This window comes from Capra hircus, chromosome 24, assembly GCF_001704415.2.
Source record: "Capra hircus breed San Clemente chromosome 24, ASM170441v1, whole genome shotgun sequence".
Taxonomy (NCBI): Eukaryota; Metazoa; Chordata; class Mammalia; order Artiodactyla; family Bovidae; genus Capra; species Capra hircus.
The window spans coordinates 30341176-30363646 of record NC_030831.1 but is presented as its reverse complement, the minus strand read 5'-3'; the positions used below and the strand labels follow the sequence as shown (position 1 = coordinate 30363646).

The 22471-nt window shown below is 40.5% G+C and overlaps 1 protein-coding gene across 3 annotated transcripts; it reads right to left on the bottom strand.

The window, feature by feature from the left end:
• On the bottom strand, nucleotides 7466-22167 carry AQP4 (aquaporin 4). 3 transcript variants are annotated; one of them, XM_005697024.2, is made up of 5 exons: nucleotides 22005-22167; nucleotides 18106-18520; nucleotides 17059-17223; nucleotides 16702-16782; nucleotides 7466-12404 (listed from the first exon to the last, which is right to left on the bottom strand). In XM_005697024.2, the coding sequence occupies exons 1-5, from the start codon at nucleotides 22034-22036 to the stop codon at nucleotides 12126-12128; spliced, it is 972 nt and encodes a 323-aa protein (XP_005697081.1). In that variant the 5' UTR covers nucleotides 22037-22167; the 3' UTR covers nucleotides 7466-12125. The 3 variants fall into 3 exon arrangements, with proteins under 3 accessions (XP_005697081.1, XP_005697083.1, XP_005697082.1); XM_005697026.3 differs by lacking the exon at nucleotides 22005-22167 and adding an exon at nucleotides 21452-21960; XM_005697025.3 differs by lacking the exon at nucleotides 22005-22167 and adding an exon at nucleotides 20980-21242.

Below are 22471 nucleotides of genomic sequence, written 5' to 3'. Positions count from 1 at the left end.
TAGAAATGGTATGAGTTCTTATGGCCATCTTTGCAAATAAATCAATCACAGCTTTTTTTTAAGAATAGAGAATATTTTCTCAGATGAGATTAAACAAATTGTTCTCAGACCCTTTCCTAAACCAGTCACTGAAGAAGGTGATTAAATTACCCTGATTGGGTAAGCCCAAAAAAGGTTGACTTCCTAGGCCTGAAGACCCAGTATTTTCTGATTCTTACTGCAAAATATGTGTAGGGAGTTTGGATAGAAAAATAATCAATATCTCTTATATTTTACTAAAGAAATATAATTTCATTTTTAGAAGATAACCTTTGAAGATAATGATTTAATTTAGAAGATAACCTTTATAAGACGAAAGATATGATTTCATTTAAAAAAGATAACCTTGAAATATGATTTCATTTTTAAAATAAGTTTATTATTCTCACTTGCAGGGAAGCAAGACTGAATGTAAGTAGACTACTTATAGGGTTTCTCAGTCTCAGTTCTATTGAAATATTGAGCCAGATAATTATTTGTTAGAGGGTGGAGGAATGTTCTTTGCATTGTGGGATGTTTAAAATAACTCTGGCATCTATTCATTAGGTGTCAGAAGTTCACCTCCAGTGTAACAGTGAAAAATATCTCCAGACATTGACAAGTATTATCTGGGGATCAAAGTCACCCCTGGTTGGAATCCATTGGGTTCAGAGGCTAATACAATTATGTAGGTGATTATTTCATTGGCCTGAACCAAAGTAGAGGCACTAGGGCTGGAGGCAAGAAGGACTTAAGAAATCTTGGATTTGGCAGATCATTGAATGGGAAGGGGGGACCACATGTGATGACTGCCATGTTTTGGGTTAGATGACTCTGCAGTTTGGCTACACAAGAGGACAAACAGGCTGGAAGAAATCAAGGCAATGAGTTCAGCTTGGAACAGGCTCAGTTTAAGGTGTCTGAAGAACATAAACGAAGATGTTCAAGAGGCTGTGGAGTAAAGATCTTGAGCCTAGTCCAGCCTCAGATGTTTTTTTCTTTGCTTCTGTGATTTTAGAAAAACACATATGAACGAACATCTAAGAAAATTTGGAGACTTCATATGCAAGTTTGAATTTCCATTTTGTCTAAAATATTAGAAGCTCTGGCTACACTGGGTCCAAGGTCTTAGATGACAGAAATCTACAAGCCAAGTTTACTGCAGCAGGTCCCAGACTCCCCACTACCTTCTTGGCTCCTTTCCATCACTTGCTCACTTACCATTTTGAAAATTTGAGTGTAGGATCCTTTTGCCTTGGGGGACATTTCTGCTCTTGGACATCAACACAGACACGGAACCATTACCTTCCAAAAGGCTCTGTGTTCTATCATCCCTCTGATCCATCTATTTAAATTAGACCTCTTAGGTCTGTTTATATATTTCACTCATTTTCTCCCCTCTTCTGATTCTGATACTAATATATGTCCTTTGTGGAAAACCTAGAAAATAAAACACACACATTATTCCAAACCCTACAGTTCCCTTGGATTTTCTTGACAGCTTTCCATATATCTGTGGAGGTGATGGTTAGGGCTCCCTTGCCATCTCCAGAAAGAAGTTCTGTCTCAATTAGGATAAACTTGCTCCCACTTCTTGGCCTAGATCCCAGGAGTGTGTCACAACTGAAGCAGAGTTATTTTTTTTAATGGCAATGGAAGAAAATAAAATGAGTTTGTTGTAGTCACCTCTCTGCTTTTGTGCTTTTTAAAATATGTGATTATATTTATTTTAAATGGATTGATTGCTTTACAATGTTGGTTTGATTTCTGTCATACAGCAACATGAATTAACTATAGGTGTACATATGTCCCCTCCTTTGTAAATCTTTCCACCTCTTACCCTTTCCCACCCCTCTAGATTATTACAGAGCCCCTGTTTGAGTCCCTTGAGTCATACAGCAAATTTCCACTGTCTGTCTATTTACATGTGTTAGTGTCTATGCTTCCACGCTGCTCTCTCCATCCATCTCACCCTCTCCTGCTTCTCTCCTGCCCTTGTCCACAAGCCTGTTCTCTATGCCTGCATCTCCATTGCTGCCTGGTGCTTTAAAAAAAAATTATTTTTTGGCCAAACCACGTGGCATATGGGATCTTAGTTCCCCGATTAAGGATCAAACCTCTTCCTTCTGCATTGGAAGTGTAGAATCCCAACCACTGAACCAAAAGGGAGCTCCCTCTGCTTTTGTACATTTTAAACCAAAATTTGTGCATTCTGAGGGTTACTAAGAAAAAGAAAATGAAACAATCAAGAATTCAGGCAAGTAAGTGTTTTCCCAACCTTAGGAATTCAGTAGTCATAATTTATCACCCCTCATTCTCTCAGTGTTTCAAGGAAACATTTTCCATTTATGTTCATTTGTTTTTCCAAATGCTTCTTAAAATAAGCCTTAAATGCACTATTTGTAGGTCAGTGACAATGCTCCTTTAAAACTGCTTGAAAAACAGAACAAAACGACATACCTCTTACAGAACAAGACGGGCCATAATAATGTGAGAGAGACCATGTACGAAGGGATGTAATAGAATTAAAATGACGTCTGACAATTACTTTCCATTTGAACGGAGGTGAAGAAAATCAGAATTACAATACTCTTGTGATTAAACTTGGATGAGATGAAAATGTCATCATTGTTTGATAAGAATTTTTTATTTGAGTTCAAAGAATATGAATGATTTAACTACAATGTACCAACACCACAGGGCTGAATACTCTTCATCAGTTTTCCTGACTTTTCCTTACAGCAGATCACTGGAGAAGGGCCAGCCTCTCTCCTTCTTCTGTTCTTCTGCCACCGTTTCCAGAAGATTGGTTTTTGAAACAGCAAGATCCTTTGTGACGTTTGGACACTGAAATCCTGTGCGTGCGTGCTCAGTTGCTTCAGTCATGTCCGACTCTTTGGGGCACTGTGGACTGTAGCCTGCCAGGCTCCTCTCTCCATGGGATTCTCCAGGCAAGAATACTGGAGCGAGTTGCCATTTCCTCCTCCAGGGTATTTTCCTGACTCAAGGATCGAACCTGTATCCCCTGAATTGGCGGGTGAATTCTTTACCACTGAGCCACCAGGGAAGTCCCACCGAAATCCTGGAGTAGCTTAATATGGTAAGTCATCTCCAAGAGCCTTGTGCTGAGATGAGGCTCATCATTTTTCCTTTTGAAAGAAATACATTATAAAGGCAAGTTTTCTTGCGTGAGATGTGGGGAGATCCTGCTCTCATCCTGCATTTGTTGCTAAAAATCAAAATTTGGTGAGTCCTTTTACTCCATGGGAGGAGTCTAGGTATTTCCCTTTAGCTTGAAATGGCAGCACTGGGATCACAGTTTTGATAGTCATTCAGTCGTGTCCGACTTGTTTCGACCCCATGGACTGTCTCCTGCCAGGCTCCGCTATCCATGGGATTCTTCAAGCAAGAATGCTGGAGGGGGTTGACATTTTCTCCTCCGGGTTGTCATCCCAACACAGGAACTGAATCTTCATCTCCTGCACTGGCTGGCAGGTTCTTTACCATCTGGGCTGCCAGGGAAGCATGAGGTTTTGACTATTAAAATTGCTGAAGGCGATGCTTGTTCAGTTCTCTTTCTGGTACTGATTCCACTATAGGATGATAACTCAGCAAAGGGACTCTTCTCTACACAGGGGCAGAGGCTGTCCTGACAATTCCCGCACTGTGGGAGCAAGAAAATAGGGCCCCTGTCCTCTGACTTTGCTCTTAGTGAGGGACTCCTGTCTCCTATCCCTCCCCCATGATCATCCTTTTTTCCTATCTTTCCCCTTTGGGAATCCCTAAATCAATTAATTAATGTTTTTTTATTGGAATATAGTTGCTTTACAATGTTGTGTTAGTTTCTACTGTACAAAGTGAGTCAGTTATATATATCATATTTGTCCTTCCTTTTGGATTTCCTTTCCATTCAGGTCACCATTTGGAGCCCCAGATTTAAACAGATAGTTCTCTAGTCACTGGTAGTACATCTCTATCCTGTATTTTAAAAGATTTTTGTCTTCTGAAAGTCTGAGTCAAATTAGGTGGGAACTGAAGCTACAGTTCTGAGCCTTGAGCACAAAGAGATAAGTACTTACTGATGACAGTCATTCTACCCATTCATTTCCCAAAGCTGTTGCCATTATAACAGTGTGAGTACTTAGCTCACTCATTGTTATATTTATCTATTTATTTTTGGCTGTATAGCACAGTGTGTAGGATCTTAGTTCCCTGACCAAGGACTGAACCTGAGCCCTGGCAGTGAAAGCTCTGAGTCCTAAGTGCTGGACTCCCAGGGAATCCCCACCTTTATTTTTATTTTTTGCAAATAAAATTGGTCCATTTTATAGTCCAATATAGGATAAGTTATCACATACAATTAGTTCAATTTATTGTCAAACACCATTTTATTGCTTCCCTTTTTAAAATTGTATGTTAAATAAAATTAAATAAATTATAATTTATTAAAGCTTTCTATAGGATCCTGAACAAAATAGGTGCGTTAGCATACATATTGATTGGGTGGTTAATAGGTAAAGATGAACTAAGATATATATTAATTATCTTAATGAAGGGCAGAGAGAAATTGTCAGATTAGGTAAATTAAAGACCAGTTAGGAAATCTGGGCTATTGATAAAAAGTGAGCAGTATCTGTCATACCCCTGTTCAATAAAAGAAAGTGTTTTTTTGGCTATGCAGTCCCTTTCCAAAACACTTTAAAGTTCAGCTGATTTTTCTTTGTAGCATTTGCATTGGAGGGTTTCAGTCTTCCTTCAGAGGTGGTCAAAATGATAACCAGCAGTCAAGTTTTGAACAGCTGAGAGATTCAAACATGCTGAAGTCTAGCATGTAAGAAAGAATCAAAGGCTTGGAAAAAGCAGATATGAATGTTGACATGACTGGAGGCCTAAAACCCCCCAACCTCAGGTAAGAGATAGTACAGGACAGCTACTATGAGTTGAGTCTGTTGGACAGACTGCCTGGGTTCAAATCTCACTTCCCCCATTTGGTAGCTGACTTTGAACTATTTACTTACCCATCTTAGACCTCAGTTTCCTCACCTATAAAATGGGAATAATAGCAGTATCTACTTTGTAAGGTTTCTTTACATAGTGTCAAATATATGTCTAGTGCACAGTACATGTTATTACCATTATTTAATTGTGGAAGAGCTAATCAGCACCTTTGCAATCAATCCTCAACTCTTGAAAATCATCTTTAATACTTTATAATATTTTTGTAAATAAAAATCAATCAAAATTTCTTAAATTACCCAATCTAAAGGAAACACATTGTAGCAGTCAACTCTATTCTCTTATTTGGGATCTTGTCTAAGATTTGTAATAGGTACTCCAGATCTGTAGTGCTTAATTTATTATCCCTCACTGATGCTGTATGTAAAGATTTTCCTTAGTATGGAGAAGATGTTTCTTGCCACTTGATGGTTTATGGGAAATTAGGCTGATGGATGGAAGAGAGAACTTTGTGTGACTTAGGGAAACAACATGAGGGATTGGGATTAATAGGGATGTGAGTTCCTGGTTTTGCTTTACCACTAGGTACAGTTTGAGTAGTTTGCTTAATCTCTTTGACACTCATCTTGGGAAATGAGAAAGATAGTAATGCTGGCCCCACAATGAGTTCTGAAGAGTAACAGATTGAGACCAATATTTAGAAAATCTGACACCCCATGTGTGCTCATAATTGATAGTTATTCTAATCTGTGTGTTTCTCCTCTACCATTCTGGTCCTTGGCCAATATTTTTTTAAAGGAAGAAGGCACACAGGCTCTGATATCCATCTATTCTAAGATTAACTTACTTCTTCCAGACTGGAGAGTTTCTTTCTTTCACCCATCCATCCATCCATCCACCCATCCATCTATCCATCCACCCCTCCATCTTTCCATCCAGTCATCCATCTTGAATTTACTGAGCACTGTGCTGAAGGCTATGCTTAGCCGCTCAGCCATGTCTGACTCTTTTGTGACCCCATGGACTATAGCCTGCCAAGTTCCTCTCTCCATGGGGATTCTCCAGGCAACAATACTAGAGTGGATTGCCATGCCCTCCTCTAGAAGATCTTCCCAACCCAGGGACTGAACCCAGGTCTCCTGCATTGCAGGTGGATTCTTTACTGTCTGAACCACCAGGGAAGCCCTTATTGAGCACTAGCTATGCGCTATCACTATTCTATGCACAGAGGTTGCAAACATTATGCTCATGGTTTCTCAAAGACCTCTGAACATGTGGAGGCAGCAGAGCTCAACTATGTTCTGGGGGTCTTTAATGTCTTCTTGAAACCCAAGGAGTGAAGATGTAGAAAAAACTAAAAAATATTAAGAATTAATTCAGGTGACATACTGTTTTGGACATTTTCCAAGCAGCATAATTATCTAAGATCGAGCTGACATTTATTTTCTAGCTTCCCATGCTTGTTAAAATACTTTTCTTGCTGAAATACTCACAGAGCTAAATTTCATCTAACATCTGGCCATCATATAAATATAGCAATTAAAACACGTCTTGTTGCTTACACATTAGGTATAAATTTTAGAAATCCAATTAGTGTTTTATTCTTTCTAACGTGCATTTTTCCCTTTTATTTTCTTTAGCGTTTGAGCTAATTTTGGACTCCTAACTGGAACTATATGCATTCAAATATTTTGCACACACCTATACAGTAAAAACCAACTAGATCAAGATACAGTGCTTTGTGGTATTTCCTAATGATTGAGATATTCTTTAAGTTATTTATTCATTTATGCAACAAGATTTATTGAGAGAAATGTCAAGCCTAGTTCTCAGTGCTGAGAATAAGACACAGTCTCAGCCTTTAAGGAGTTTAAAACCTAGTAGGGGAGAGAGAAACCTACACCAGTGATTTCACTACAATGTGACAAATGCAATGAGGTTCACATCCACCTGGCTCTTAAAGGCAGCATTCACCACTCTTCCGATGGGTTGCATGTTACATACATGATTGTCCTCAATCCTTCCTTGCAGGTCTGTAGCCTCTCAAAATTGAGAGGTTCCAACCAAGAACCCAAGAGAGTTAACTGATACTCACTGAGGCTACGTTATCCATCTGGGTAGGCAGAATTTGCCAAATGCCCTAAGGATGGATCGTCTATTTTGCAATACCAGCCTCGTTTGAGTCACAGTTGTTTAAGTCTTCACTCTTTGATTCTCTGTAATGATAGCTGATATTCAGTGGTCTGTTTTGGACAGATGTGAACATTTAGAATTAAGCCCACAGAAACATTTTCACTGTCTATATGAGGACCTATCATACTGTGTACTCTCTAGGCTCTCAAAAATATATTTTATTATATGGATTCAACCACCATTTCATTTGGTGTTGATTGTACTCAAATATCTAAACCTCCTGGTCCTTCTAAATGATGCTTCAAGATGAGATGAGCAAAAGCTGTGGATGAATTTTCAAAATCATCAAATACAATGCTTACCTTTTAAAATATTAAACACTTTATTTGCACAAGCTTAGTAATATGAGATCAACATAATTCATGGAAATTAACCACAGTGCTAACACTTTAATAGATTATTCCAAATATTAGACATTACAGTTTCAATCTCCTTAACATTAGCTCTAACACTGGAATAACGTTTCAGTTAATGAATAATTGTGAATATAACCATATGTTCAGTTTATTCTTACTAGTTTATCATGAATTACAATTTTATTGTGATTTGAGTCATAAAAGTGATAAACAATTGTTTATATAGTTTTATAAATTGCATGTTTACTTAATTAATCCTGAGGAGAATCTAGAAATACATTCTGATGGGTTATATAAATTCAGTGTATTTTTTAGCTCTTGAATTTTGACATGCATAGGTAATGTTATAACTGCTTTTAAGTTTAATGTTTATCGTACATGTTGCATAACATTTATTTGATCTGTATTTTCATAGGTTATTGTCATTTGCCAAAGTGAGTAGCCACAGTTTTAAAGCCCTGGATTAAATATCTTGCATGTATTTTAGGGAAGAGGGTTTCAAAAGTTACAGCTGTCTTGAAGTGATCTGTAAAGTACTATGAAAGCAATGCAAATATACACAATTTGGGGTAAAGAGAGTGAGTTTTGCTACATTACATTTTCCAGAGAGTAAACACACTTTTCTAATAATTTTGACACCATCAACATATTGGGAAAGACAGAATGACTTTCAGGTATCAAATAGCCTGAGTTTGCATATTCTATAGTGCTTATGATGAGAATTTATATCAGCTTTCTCTTGTCTGATAAGTTGGTCTATTGGGCTCACATTGTCATTCTCAGCTGTCACAAAGGCAATTTATCTGTCGAATGTTCACAGCATGTGGAAACAGTGTCAACAGGCTGCAACAGAGAGCTTCACGGGGATCAATTCTAGTATTTGAATGTGCTAGTCTATTTTGGAATTTTTTGGTTCATTATGGAGTTTAAATCAGTAAGTGAGTTGCCTGGTTTCATGGTCTAAGAAGAGACCTCTAATAATTAGATAGACTAATTCTGTCATGTGCTGTGTGCTGTGCTTAGTCGCTCAGTCATGTGGGACTCTTTGCAACCCCAGGGACTGTAGCCCACCAGGCTCCTCTGTCCATGGGATTTTCCAAGCAAGAATACTGGAGTGGATTGCCATGCCCTCCTCCAGGGGATCTTCCCAGCCCAGGGATCGAATCCAGGCCTTCCGCAATGCAGGCGGATTCTTTACCATCTGAGCCACCAGGGGAACATGTTAGCAAAATATTTCTAATCTTATAAAATCTTCAAGACTGAGCCAGAACCTACCAACTGCATCAGGAAAAGGATCAAAAGAGGGAACGTATAAGAATATATGAAAAACATCAATTGGAAGAAATGAAGTGTAAGAATCTTACATTTAAGCAACTATTTAGATACCAGAAAATATTCCTTCCAGTATAAAGGTTGAGAACTCTTTGAAGAAAATGCCATCTTCTACAATGAAAACATACTTTCAAACTCTGGACCCCCAATTTTAAAGAAAGCCCTGGAAACTTAAAAAATAACTTTTACCCTTTGTACTCCTTTGACAAACTATATACATTTGCAATGTAGGGACCGCCTTACAATTGGCGGGCGGGGGGCGGCGCTTGTTGTACTTTTCCTTAGGGAAGAGGCGGCTGGCATCGTTTCCTGGCTGGGTATAATTCATTTATGTCCTTCCAGTTTTTTCTCTCTGATCTCTTTTCTGTATATCTGTCAGCAGCACTCTCCTGGGAGCAGCATGATGCACTTCATTAATAAGAAGGGATTAAAGGAAAAAGCCCCAGTCTCTTAATACACTTGGATAATTTGGTGTCATCCACAAGGCAAAAGACCCCTGCTGCATAGATGTCATTAGAAAGGTACAATTTCATTACTTTTTACTGGTAGAGCCTTGAGTGAAATACAAAATATGTTGTCTCATATGCGGGGAAAGGAAAGTGCAAAAGCTTTCATTCGCTGCATGCCCCTAAAATAGTAGAAGGCAAAAATATATTCGATGGTTTTTACATTTATATGGCCTTCCCTTAGTAGCCCTTGAACTCATGCTTCTATTAAATATTGAACAAAATAAAGATGAAAAGAAAATTATTTATATCCTTAAATTACATGTGAAATGTATATATATATTTTCTCAACTAACACACTTGTTTTGAATACCTACTAAGTGCCAGGTACTCTGCTTGTTGCTGGAAAACAAATGACCAAAATATAATTCATGAGGGTTTTTTTTTTTTCTAGTGATAACTTATCAAATGCTCTAACTGGCAGTAAGTGTAAAATTGACTGTATAAGAAGTAAACCATATGGCTGAATAAAAATGATCCTACACCAGTAAACTTTAAGTGTATTCAAAAAATGTTTCCTTTTTCCCCTTGATGTGTATGTTAGTTGCTCAGTTGTGACCAACTCTTTGTGATCCCATGGACTGTAGCCGGCCAGGCTCCTCTGTCCATGGAATTCTCCAGGCCAGAATACTGGAGTGGGCTGCCATTCTCTTCTCCAAGGGATCTTCCTGACCCAGGGATCAAACCTGTGTCTCCTCCATTGCAAGCAGATTCTTTATCTTCCGAGCCACCAGGGAAGACCCTTTCCCTTGCTAACCTCACTTATTTTTGAACTGGCATGTTTGCCTATGGTTGATAGCATTATCTTTTGAGCTAAACCACTCCCAGTTTTAAGCCTTTAATGATATACTGAGCAAACATTTGAAAAGATGGGCATAAACCATCCTTAGAAATATACCCTAGTTCCTATAGATGCTGTCCCAAGCAGGAAGCAGTGTGCCTCAGTAATGGAGGGTGTGGACGGCCACCAAAGGGACCTGGGATTTAGGCACCTGCTGAAAAGATGACAGTGGGACTTCTGGGGACTCCCCTGGTGTGATGTCTCTTTTGGAACCTTATGCATTCCTTTCCTAGCACCGAAGAGAATCAGATTTAATAGTGGTCCATTATCTCACTGCAACAGACACACAACTGCCATTAACACTGAAAAGTGACACGCAGTTGGAACTGTGTGTGGGAGAAGAAAGCCCTTGATTATCAGCTGTTTACAAGCCACTCTTTGCAGTGATAGGTTTTTGCTTTACTATTACCTTTTGTTCAGTGAAATCGACTTTTGCAGCTCTTTGTCTAAAACAAAGGCTAGAACAGACTGGGGTTTAGATGACAGCAACTGGCATTTCTAGAGACAATTTTACCGACATAAGGCGAAGCAGTACAGAAAAAAAAAAAGTTATTTTGACAAACAAATGAGTCAATAATGAAAATACTTAAAAACCACATTAGGTTACATACAATATCTCTACAAATGAAAGACTGTCATCTAGTCATTTTGGAATACAGAGGATTTTGATCTTCACCCTTTTATTTTGCAGTCTTGTTGTTCCTTGACCCTTGTGTATTTTAGTTCATTAAAATTTCATTACATGTACGATGAAGATGATCAACAAATGCACAGTGAAGATTATCAATAAATGTCAGGAGAAGTGGGAGGGTAGCAGCGATTGGGGCTGGCAGGACCAGTGTGTACACCTTCTAGAACGAGCAGAGCTTAATAATTAACAAAAACTCAGAACTCAACTAGTTATGTTCTTGTTATCAAAAATATGTCTCAGCTAATGTTTAAGTACAGTTAACCAAAATTACAAACAAAAACCCCCCAGTTTTGCCAATAAATTGAAAAAAAATAAGCAAATGGTTAAGTGGTTAACAGTTTAGATTGTTAACCTCATGTTGTATTTGAGGATATGCACTGAAAACAGATCAACTATCTGAAACCATCATACAGATTGCCTTTTTCCATATGATTTCTGTATGACGGTAAGTTTCCACCCACCCACATACAGTCTTTCAGGTCTGTTTGTCCTGAGTCTCACTAGGTGCCTTATGATGTAGATGTTTTATTAGGTGAATAAACATAAAGAATTTATGAACATTATTCAAATATCTGGGCTTTAGATCCATATTTACCCTAGAGACAGTGAGGAGGAGGAAGAAATATTATGAACTGAAATTTGGGTTGAAAGTTGGGTATTTGAAATATAAATGAAAACAACTCATTAGCAATGACTCATTAATATTCATTTGCCAAGGTAGTTTAAACATAAGGGATTGCGTGTAAAAGAGTTTGTTATATTTTCTCTCTTGAATGTTGCAGGACTCTGTGACATACTCTGTATTTTGCCATTGACAAACTTGATTTAAAAGAATAAATACTCAGAGGAGGATTGACAATACCAGTTACAAGGAAGAGGAAATAAGCTGGTAGGTTATGTCTATGTGATAGATATGTCAGGAAAGCCTTAACAAAATCTTGATAGCATTTTAAATTGATTATCAATTAATGTCAAATAGATAAATTAGAAACACATTTGCTTTGAGGATACTTCAAAAAGATTTTTTTTTTTTCAGATTTGAAATTCATGATAGGTTTCTTCCAGTCCTCCTTGGTAAATAATGAAATATTTACTGCCTAGACTGAGTAATATGACATGAAACAACAAACCTGCACATGTCTAATTTATAACAAATCTGTTTCCTTAATGGGTGGAAGGAAATCTGAGGACAGTTCTAAGGGCTCTTGCCTGCTTTCAGTGCTGTCTCCTAGTCATACTGAAGACAACACCTCTCCAGATGGGTCTTTCCCTTTCTTCTCCTCACCCCGGTCAATGTCGATCACATGCACCACTCCGGGTTTTAGAATCAAGTCGTCGGTCTCCACCTGACTCCTGTTGTCCTCCACCTCCATGTAGCTCCCTTTTGTTTGCTGGGCAGCTTTGCTGAAGGCTTCTTTAAATCGACGTTTGAGTTCAACATCTGGACAGAAGACATACTCATAAAGGCCACCAGCAAGGACAGCTCCTATGATTGGTCCAACCCAATATATCTGGGAGAAAGATGGAAGAGTTACAGAGTGTAAGTAGAGTAAAACTATTTCTCTGAATAATGCACGAATATAGAACTTTGCTGATTTAAATTGAGAGCAAATATGGCATGCATAAAAAGAGACCTTTGGAAACAAAATAAGAAAACACATTAAATCTACATCTGAGATCCATATATTACTAAATAACATTTTGAACAGAAAATAAGAAGACTGTTTCCTCCTCTCTTTTCCTGCTTTCATTATGTTCTTTCCATTTTCAGATAATCCTGAAAGATAGGTCCTCTTTGGCGGTACTATAAATTAAAAAGACACTAAAACTTATTTAAATAAAATAGAGAAAAAAATTTCTGGAGAGTATCAATACTTGTTTTCTTAATATTGCCATCTTATATTGGTTTTCTGCATAATCACAATCAGTACAGATTGTACCACTTGGGGCTTTAATTATTCAGTACAGCATGATAAATGGAATCTGAGGTCTACCACTTAGCAGTTTTGTGACTGCTTGCATCCATTACATAACTTTATGAACACTTAATTCCATCAGATGCAAAACAGGAATAATAATAATACACAGCTCACCACTGTCAGGATTAAACTGAAATAATACTTGTAAAGTACTGAAGAGTTCCAGTTTCATAGTAACTTGCTCCTTTCCATGTTTCCTAGACAATTTAAAGATGCATGGGACTAGGCTGGCTATAAGTCACTTTCCTTATGTTACATGTTTTTTTCTCTGAAATTTGGTGATTTGTTTTAAGAGAAAACCTCAAGGTTTGTCCATTAATCTTCTCACAGAGTGCGTTTATCCTCATGGTTCTTATACTGATGACTTGGTAGAAAAATCTGTGCTGAGTTTATGGATGATGGTGAGTAGAGGATTTGCCATCCCATAGGATTTTAATTCAATGACTAGAAGTTTCTATCATATTAGTTATGTGTCTAGAATAAACTAAGTTTTGAGATTGGATAAACTCTAACATTTGCTTTAGAGTACATGTAGACTATAGGCTTTCAGACAGTAAAAATCTGCCTGCAATGCGAGAGACCTGGGTTCATCTCTGGCTCGGGAAGACTCCTTGGAGAAGGGAATGGCTACCCACTTCAGTATTCTTGCCTGGAGAATTCCAGGCAAGAGGAGGAGCTTGGTAGGTAGGTTACAGTCCATGGGGTTGCAAAGAATCAGACAAGACTGAGCAACCAAGACTTTCACTTTCAGGTTGTAGAGTATTAGACATTCATTCAACAGATGGACTTGAGCAACAGTTGTTGTTGTTCAGTCACTAAGTTGTGTCTGACTCTTTGTGACCCCATGGACTGCAGCACGCCAAACACTGTTTATTGAATACTTTCTCTGGGCTGGCTGTATTCAGTGCTTAACTTGAATTAACTCATTTTATTCTAACTGATCTTTGAGATAGATATTATTATTATCCCATTTTATGGGTATGAAAATGGATATGCAGAGAGGGTGAGAAGCTTGCTTGAAAATTTATGCTTAGCAAGTGGCTGAGCTGGGATTTCAGGTCTGTCTGATTTCAAAGCTCTTTTGAATCATTATGCTGTTTATTATACTTGCTAATGGTAAAGAACCTGTCTGCCAATGCAGGAGACATAAGAGACAGGAGTTCGATCTCTGGGTCAGGAAGACCCCCTGGAGAAGGGGATGGAAGCCCACTCAAGTATTCTTGCCTGGAGAACCCCATGGACAAAGAAGCCTGGTGGGCTACAGTCAATGTGGTCATGAAGAGTTGGACACAACTGAAGAGCTTAGCACAGATACACACACACATGCTACACTTCACTCATTTGAAAAAAAAAAATCAGATGAATGCTTCTGGGTTAAAACACTCTCTGGAAATTAAATTCATTTAGCACCCTCATTGCACAGTCTAAAGAAAATTCAAACTTAAGCTGAAGCGGAACACATATACTTTACAGGGAAATTGTTGACAAAGTGGCTGCAAGAACCAAGTTCCTTATCTTGAACATGAAAGAAACCATGTCAGAGTTTACCTTCTTGATGCCCTTTCAAAGGGGAAATGAGAGCCCTCCTCTAAATGTCTTTGTGCTACATTCCTTTGGTAAGATCTCATTTGGTATGCTCTGTTCCATGAGCTACAAATTCCGCAAGAGAGACAAAGGACTGCTAAATAATTACAATTCCCTCAAAACACTTATTCAGAAGACATCTGGCTGCATGCTCTCAAAAAAAATCTCAGTTTCAAGTTGCTATTCCCAAAGTTATAATGCCCTTTAACTTTTAAAATTCATGAAGGTAAAGAATTTTTACTGCTGAAAATCCAGAAAATAAGAAAAAATCCAGAAAATCCAGAAAAGAAGACTAAAAGATATTATGATACCACACACAAAATTCATCATGAATATCTTGCTACTTTCATCTATCAGTCTACCTATTTACAGATATACTTTAAATTAATTGTTAATTTTACACAACCATTGTTACAAAATGGACATTAGTTTTCAGTAGGATTAAGTGTTATAGCAACAAGGGGAACCTTAGATTCAGTCAGCAAACTAAGGATTTTTTTTTGCCACTCAAATTTTAACTAGTGTATCACAACTCAAGTAATAAATAAAAACACATGTTTTCATCTACATTTTAAAGCCCTCATGGATTAAAATTTTTCATTTTTCTAAATTTTAAATAAAAAAATTGTTTGAATGTATAAGTTGAACTAAAAGCTGTACTTTTATCATAAGATCTATATACTGTGTTCCGTTGCTCAGTTGTGTCCAACTCTCTGTGACCCCATGACACCAGGCTTCTCTGTCCATGGGATTCTCTAAACAAGAATACTGGAGTGTGTTGCCATGTCCTCCTCCAGGGGATCGTCTTAACCCAGGGATTGAACTGGTGTCTCTTGCATCTCCCGAAGTGGCAGGTGGGTCACCACTAGTGCCACCTGGGAAGCCCTGAGATCTGTATACTGCATTTCCATTCCCGTTAATGTGGCAGGTCTTTAGAGACATACATGGGAATTTCAGTGGCAAAATGACCAATTGCATGGATAGTATTGCTGACTAAGCTTTTTCATGGCCGGGTCCAAATCCTAGCTTTTGATCACTGGTGTTCATTCTTTTATTTAATGGGATAGATTACTCATAAAGACTTGGTACACTTTTCTTAGAAGTGAATGCACATAGCAGTGGGGCAGTTTCTTCTCATTTGCAAGACAGATCACAGATGAATGCATGTGACTGTGTCAATAACCCCTGTATGCATGACATTAAAACATAAGCGACATCTATGACAGAAACAAATCTGAAAAGAATATATATATACATTCATATATTTGTATGTATAACTAAATCACTTTGCTGTGCACCTGAAACTAACACAGAATTGTATATCAACTATACAGCAATAAAATAAAAAACATAATAGACATTGTCTTACACTCATGAATTGAAAATAAAAGGTGTAAAAAAGCATTCACAACATATACATGAAAATAAAAGTTAGCCCCGTTTGAAGCTGGCTGATATACACCTATTTTTATTGGTTGTTGTAAGTCAGTATGTAAAAGGTCTTCAGAACTGCCACATTATTCATTTAAGGGATTTAAATTTTTTTGGTAAGGAACAATTGAAAAGAAATCAACTGTGGTATTAATGGATACCTCTGCTCTCTAGAAGCACTGCCCCCACACTAATAAGTAGGGTAGGCATGAGATGTGAGAAGTGTGTCATTTCTGAAAGTCATTTATTTTCCAGCTATGGTTATGGTGATAATAGCATAAGCACTGGCACTATCTGTTCCTCACCATCTGCAGTTCAAATGCTTCCAACTTCTATACTATTAACTGGGTTCATGCTTTTGTAAACAAAAAGGGTAAATATTTTTGCTAGGTTCTTTTAAGCATGTCTCTTTTTCTTCTTTTTATTGTTTTGCAAGCATATTATGTGTCATTGCTGGGAAGGGTTTACTTTCAATTATTTAAACACCACATTCACTTCACCACCCTGATTTTAATTTGTTACAGCCAGGCAACCTCCATATACAATATATTCTGCCAGAGTCTGTCAGAATACAGTGTGCAGAGCAGTGCTTAAAAAAAAAAAGACTATCACTAAAGGCTCAAAACAGATATGAAATGTTTTACAGCAGATAAAATCTGTCCCTAGTCTTTATGAAAGATGTAATAAAGTGGTGGTGGTGGGGGGGTTACAATTGGGTGAAAGAGAAACTAGTGAGCAAAATAATGGGAAAAAAAGCTCTATGGCTAATTGTCCTCAACTTCAGGAAAATAAGAACAAAGAACATGATGGTTACCCAGTGGTTCTCCCAATTTCCCATGATAACTGCAGGTCCAAAGGATCGGGCGGGGTTCATGCTGGCACCAGTGTAATTGATCTACAGGGAAAAAGAACACAACTTCAGACATTGCTGAAACAGGGTTACTAACAGGTAGCCTTCATGGCATTATGTCACTGTTGGCCAAGTCAGTTACAGAAAGGTTAGCAGCCTTAGCAACATTCTCATCACAAAGTTAGCAAAACAATAACCTAAAATGGACAGAAGAGGCTGGATACTAAAGAACCTCAGCTGTGAAACACAACATCTTCAGGCCAGCTGAAGGGTGAGGCTAAACAACGTGGATCCGTTATTTAAAGGAACTTGGAAACTTACGGCAAATAAATGTCCAATTGCAACAGAGATCCCAATGGCTAAAGCTATGGAACCGGTGACATCAGTCCGTTTGGAATCACAGCTGGCAAAAATAGTAAACACCAACTGAAATGTGATTATCAACTCCACCAGGAGACCGTGTCCAGCGCTAAGATTTCTGTGAACCTGGAGACAGAAAAATACTCCATCTGAATTGACAAGAGAACCTTTTCTGTGATAACATATCATTGTGAAAGGCATGTTTTATTCCTATAAAAACTGATGGTCAGTTTGAGTCTTCTATTCCACCCCTGATTGAGACATGCATCTCCCCCCCCCCCCAAAAATAAATACTTATTTTGGGCCAGCACAGATAATTAATTACTCTTACAATGACCAAGTGGGAGTTTGTGCTGAATGTTCTTTTCTACAAAGAAAGCAAAATATGCTACTGCTGCACTTAAGTTATAAAAGAGTTTCTTGAGAGTCTTGCAATTTTATAAAGCAAAGATTAAATTCATTAATTAGGTTTAAATTAATTAATATATACTTCAATTAAAATTTAAACTGTGTGTGATTTTTTAATCAACCCCTGTGCTGAGCTAACAAATGATATACTTAATCAGCTAAGAACAAAACCAGGATCAAATGCCAATTCAGTTTTTAAAGTGTGACCCTTGATGTTTTAAACCTCATGTTCATGGCAACAAACAAAACTGTTCCTTCTGCTAGTGAACCAACAAATAATTGTAATAAAAATGTCTTATGTTATATATATATAGTCAATGCAGTCACTGGGATGGAGAGAAAGAGGAAAAAAAGAACCCAACATAATTTTTGTGCTGCCCAGACTTAGTGCTATTCAAGTCACTCAACAGCAAATAATCACTTTATATGATATATTCAGTGTGGCTGGAAGCAGTTTGCACCCCTATCAAGAGTTATCAGACAACCCCTGGGAATAAATTAGCAATTTTAGGAAAGACTCTTAGGTCACCAGGGTGGCATTTAGCACTCCATATAAGCTGCTGGGAGTCCAAGACTGAAAACAACAGCTAAAGATGGTACCGTGGTGACTCCGAGGCCCCCCACCACACTGGGAGGCGTGACCAGGTAGAGAATTCCGGCTCCAATGATGGCGCCCAGGCACTGAGCTGCAATGTAGAAGACAGCCTTGGCGATGCTAATCCTCCTGGTGCACACCATGGCCACCGTCACAGCGGGGTTGATGTGGCCACCACTGATGTGGCCAAAGCATTGCACCATCGTCGCGATGCTGAGTCCGAAGCAGAGGGAGATGAGAACCATGTCGACAGGTAATGGCTTTTCTGCTCCACCCCAGTTGATGGTGGATCCCAGGCTGAGCAGGACAAAAATAAGCATGGCCAGAAATTCCGCGGTGACTGCCTTCCAGAAAGTTTGTGTCCAGACCCCTTTGAAGGCCACCATGATACTTTCTCTTGTACACAAAGGTCCACACTTACTGAAAAGAAAAAGCAAGATTGGCATCAGAAGCTACTGAATCAGAGTCTCCTGAGATGAAGATGGCCAGGCCCTCGGGCTCCCAGGTGGCTCAGGGGTAAAGAATCTGCCTGCCAATGCAGGAGACGTGGGTTCGATCCCTGGGTCACAACGATCCTGTGGAGAGGGAAATGGCAACCCACTCCAGTGCTCTTGCCTGGGAAATTCCATGGACAGGGGAGCCTGGCGGGCTGCAGTCCATGGGGTCTCAAAGAGTCTGACACAACTGAGCCACCAAACCAAACAGCAGTAGCAGGCCCTCAGTCTTGCCCCATTGTGGGGCACCTCCCACCAAAGTGTATTTGCATATAAAGCCTCCTTGAAGGTCATCTGCATACAAAGAAGGGATGCTTCTGGAAAATCTCCTTAACTACTTAATTATCTCCTTAATTAATAATCAAGAGATTGTCATTCTGATCCCCTTTGATTTAATATCCAAAGATCATCCAGTTTCAGTGAAAAAGTATCTGAATTGTCCCTAGAAAGGAAAATGTCTGGATCAAGTTCCTTAAAGAATTAAGAATAAAGTATATTTACCTTGTAGTTAATTCCCTCTGAGCAACTTTTTACGTTTTCAATGTACTTTTTACGTGTCATTTCTATTTGGAACCTACGGCCATAAGAAAGAGAGGTCTTTTCCAGTTTTGCACTTTCTGGTTCAAATGGCATTCTGGAAATGGATTTTAAGAGCTGACTGTCACTTCTCTCCTCCAGTGGAGACTCTGATGAAGGGGTGTTCTGCGAGGAAGCAAGGAAGGCTGTCTTTTGAGAATTTCCTTTGACTGATATGGGCAGTGGGGACTCGCACAGCAGAGCTGGGACCCAGGACTGGGACGAGGGACACTGCCATGCTCTCCTGTCCAGCGTGGGGAGAAGTCCGAGAGCCCGCTTGGTCCGGAGGAGGAGGCAGGCCGGGCACACGTCCAGCGCAGGCCGCCCGGGACCCGGAGCGCCTCTCCGAGCGCAGGGAGCGGCCCCTCGGGCTGGGCGGCTCCGGGCAGCCCGCCCACTCCCGGGTCCCAGGCATTGCTCGAGGCGGGGGATAGGTTAGAAGGGCATCCTGGCCTCTGCGGTACTTCTGCAGGGTTGAGGGGCCGTCCCTTCTTGGGCTAACTCCCCATCCCTTGATGTTCACCTCTGATAAAAACCTCCCAGAGGGATCCTGGAGGCCAGTGCCTGCGGGCAGCGGCCCGGGCACCCTAGCCGCCAATTGAGGGGGACAGCGACTTGGGGAGAGGGGCGGAAGGCCGCTGGGGGAGGGGAGAGTGGTCAGGGAGACCGTGGGCCTCAAAGCAGGAGGCTCTGGAAAGCGGTTTTTCTCTAGTGTCTTCTTGATGGTCTTCTCTAAATCTGCCTGTACTTCTTCTGCTGGAGCTTGTGTGCCTTGAGGGGGTGGGGAGGGTTGGTGGGGAGGGAGGTGAAGGTTGAGGGGAGCAGCAAGGCAGCCTTTGGGAAGAAAGACCCTCTCTTCCTCTACTGTTTTCCTGCTAATACCTTGGGATCTTCACAGCTGAGAAGGGATGAGCTTTGAGGATATTAATGGCAAGAAATGACTAGGATTCCTCTTGGGGGACAATCATCCCAGTGACATTTGCCCTTATCCTTGGTCTGTGATCGTGTAGGAGAGAATGATGGAATGTGGGAAGCATTTAACGGACTCATCCCAGGGAACTATGAAAAGGGTGATGCGAGAAAGTGGGCTTCCCAGGTGGCGCTAGTGGTAAAGAACCCACCTGCTAATGCAGGAGACTTGGGTTCCTTCCTTGGATTGGGAAGATCCCCTGGAGAAGGGCACAGCAACCCACTCCAGTATTCTTGCCTTGAGAATCCCATGGACAGAGGAGCCTTATGGGCTATAGTCCATGGTGTTGCAAAGAGTTGGAAACGACCGAAGGGACTTAACACGCCTGAAGGCAGGCAAGAAAGCCAGGTATTTTAACAGATTAGTTATCGCAGTTCTACTGAGCATAGGCCCTTCCCTACCCCATCGAGTCCCCAGGATCCCGGTCTGGTTGAGCCAGTGGGTGAGAACTGTGCCCATAAGGGCCAGGGGAATGCTGCCTTGACCTTTAGGATCTTGACTTAGGCCCTGGTTTGACATGGGGCTTTGCTACAGAGCTGGAAAGCGAAACCCATTTTCTGCCCAAGCCTAGGTGGCTCCAGAAGGGGACCAGCCAACCCCGTCTGTCTGGAGCATCCCCTGTCCCAGTGAACAACTCTAAACAAATCATGCAATTAGGAGAAACCCCAGCTGGGAGGACATTGACATCACACTCCCTAGAGGAAGAGAAAATAGACAAAAACAGTGCTTGGAGCCAAGCAGCCAGCTAGGGTGCCCTGGGGGAGAAATGACAAGCATCCCAAAAGGGGAGAAATTCACAAATTGAAAAAAGAAGTTTCAAAAGTGGCTTTAGAACTTACCAGCAGCCCACGGCTGTAGCCAGGATGGCAGAGGGCAAGGTGCTATGTCAGGGGCTGGTCCTCTGTGGCCAGATTTAGTGGGAAGCAAGGGAGAGGCAGGAAGCTAAGGCAGCCAGGTGGGCAGGACTCGGCAGGTCCCATTCAGCAGCCACACAGGGAGCCAGGGAGAGGCATGCCCTGGGCACAGGCCGCCTCCTCCCTGCACCCTCTCCCTCACCTTCCCTGCTCATTCTCTGCACTTTCTCCAGAGACCCAATCTCAGAAGCTCAGTTGCTCTTTCAGAAAGCTTCAAACCTTTATCAGCCAGAGAAATAAAAACAACCCCCCTCTAACCCCTGAAGTAAACAAACAGACACCTTGAGCATGCCTTTAGCTTTCTTTGAAAATCCACAGAATCTGATCTCTTTCCAGGGCAGAATGACCAACCTCAGAGGGCTGTGAACCCCAGGGTCCCCTGGCGGCACATACATACCTCTGTCTTGACAAGTGCTCAGCCCAGCTCTTTCACAGCCCCTCTGAGTTATCTATCGTCAACGTTCCCTTCCCTGTTCACACTCCCTGGAAACGCATCAAAACCATTTGTTGTGCTTTTTTTCGTTTTGCTCCAGAACAAAGGGGGTTTGTTGATGTGACCGGGTTGTAGAGAGCCCGACAACATTACTTTCTAGTTGAACCCCCAAGCCTGATCCACTTCTGGACAGCTGAGCCCCTAGATGAGTGATTTTTCTGATGAAAAATACTAGATGACAGATTTACCTCCATAGACTCCATAGAGGCATTTTCTCGGGCTTTCATAGGTCTCCAGTGTATGGAGGATTTTTGCTGTAAATCATGCTCCTTTTTCTTCTGCCCTCTCTCTGCCTCTCTTATGAGTATGCCCATACCCAGCCCTGGAAGAACCACCTGCCCTAGAGTTCCCTTCTAGATTCTGCCTGAGCAGCACACGTATCTGTAATAAAAGAGTCCCAAGTTTCATCTTTCATCCGAGCCTCAGCATTGTTCCCTTAAGGCAAAGAAAGACTTACCCCCACCGCCTCGCTGCGGGTCTGTCACTCATGCCTCCCCCAGCCAGAGTGCAGCGCTCACATTGCCAGCCCCACGGCTCCCAGTGCGCCGGGAGTCAGATTACGGCCACTTGTCTGATTGGGTTTTTGAAGTCTTAGGGGTGGAAAGATTCGGCACCATGTGGCAATCGCCAAGTTATATTTGAACTTGAAATGACTTTCTCTACCTGATCGCTAAAGACCCAGGGCATTTCAGGAACACAAAATGCTGGCTCACTTTAGGTTTCTTTAGCTGATAATCCTTGAAAATGAGGATTTCCCCAAATCTTTATTTGAAATCCTCCCACCACAGGGAACTGCTGAGAACTTTTGTTGTTGTTGTTCTGTGTACAGATGAATTTGGGCGACTATTAAGAGCACGGATTTGCATTATCCAGCAGTTGAGATGAACTGAGTGAGATTCAGTCTTTGGTGCATTTGTTTTTGAG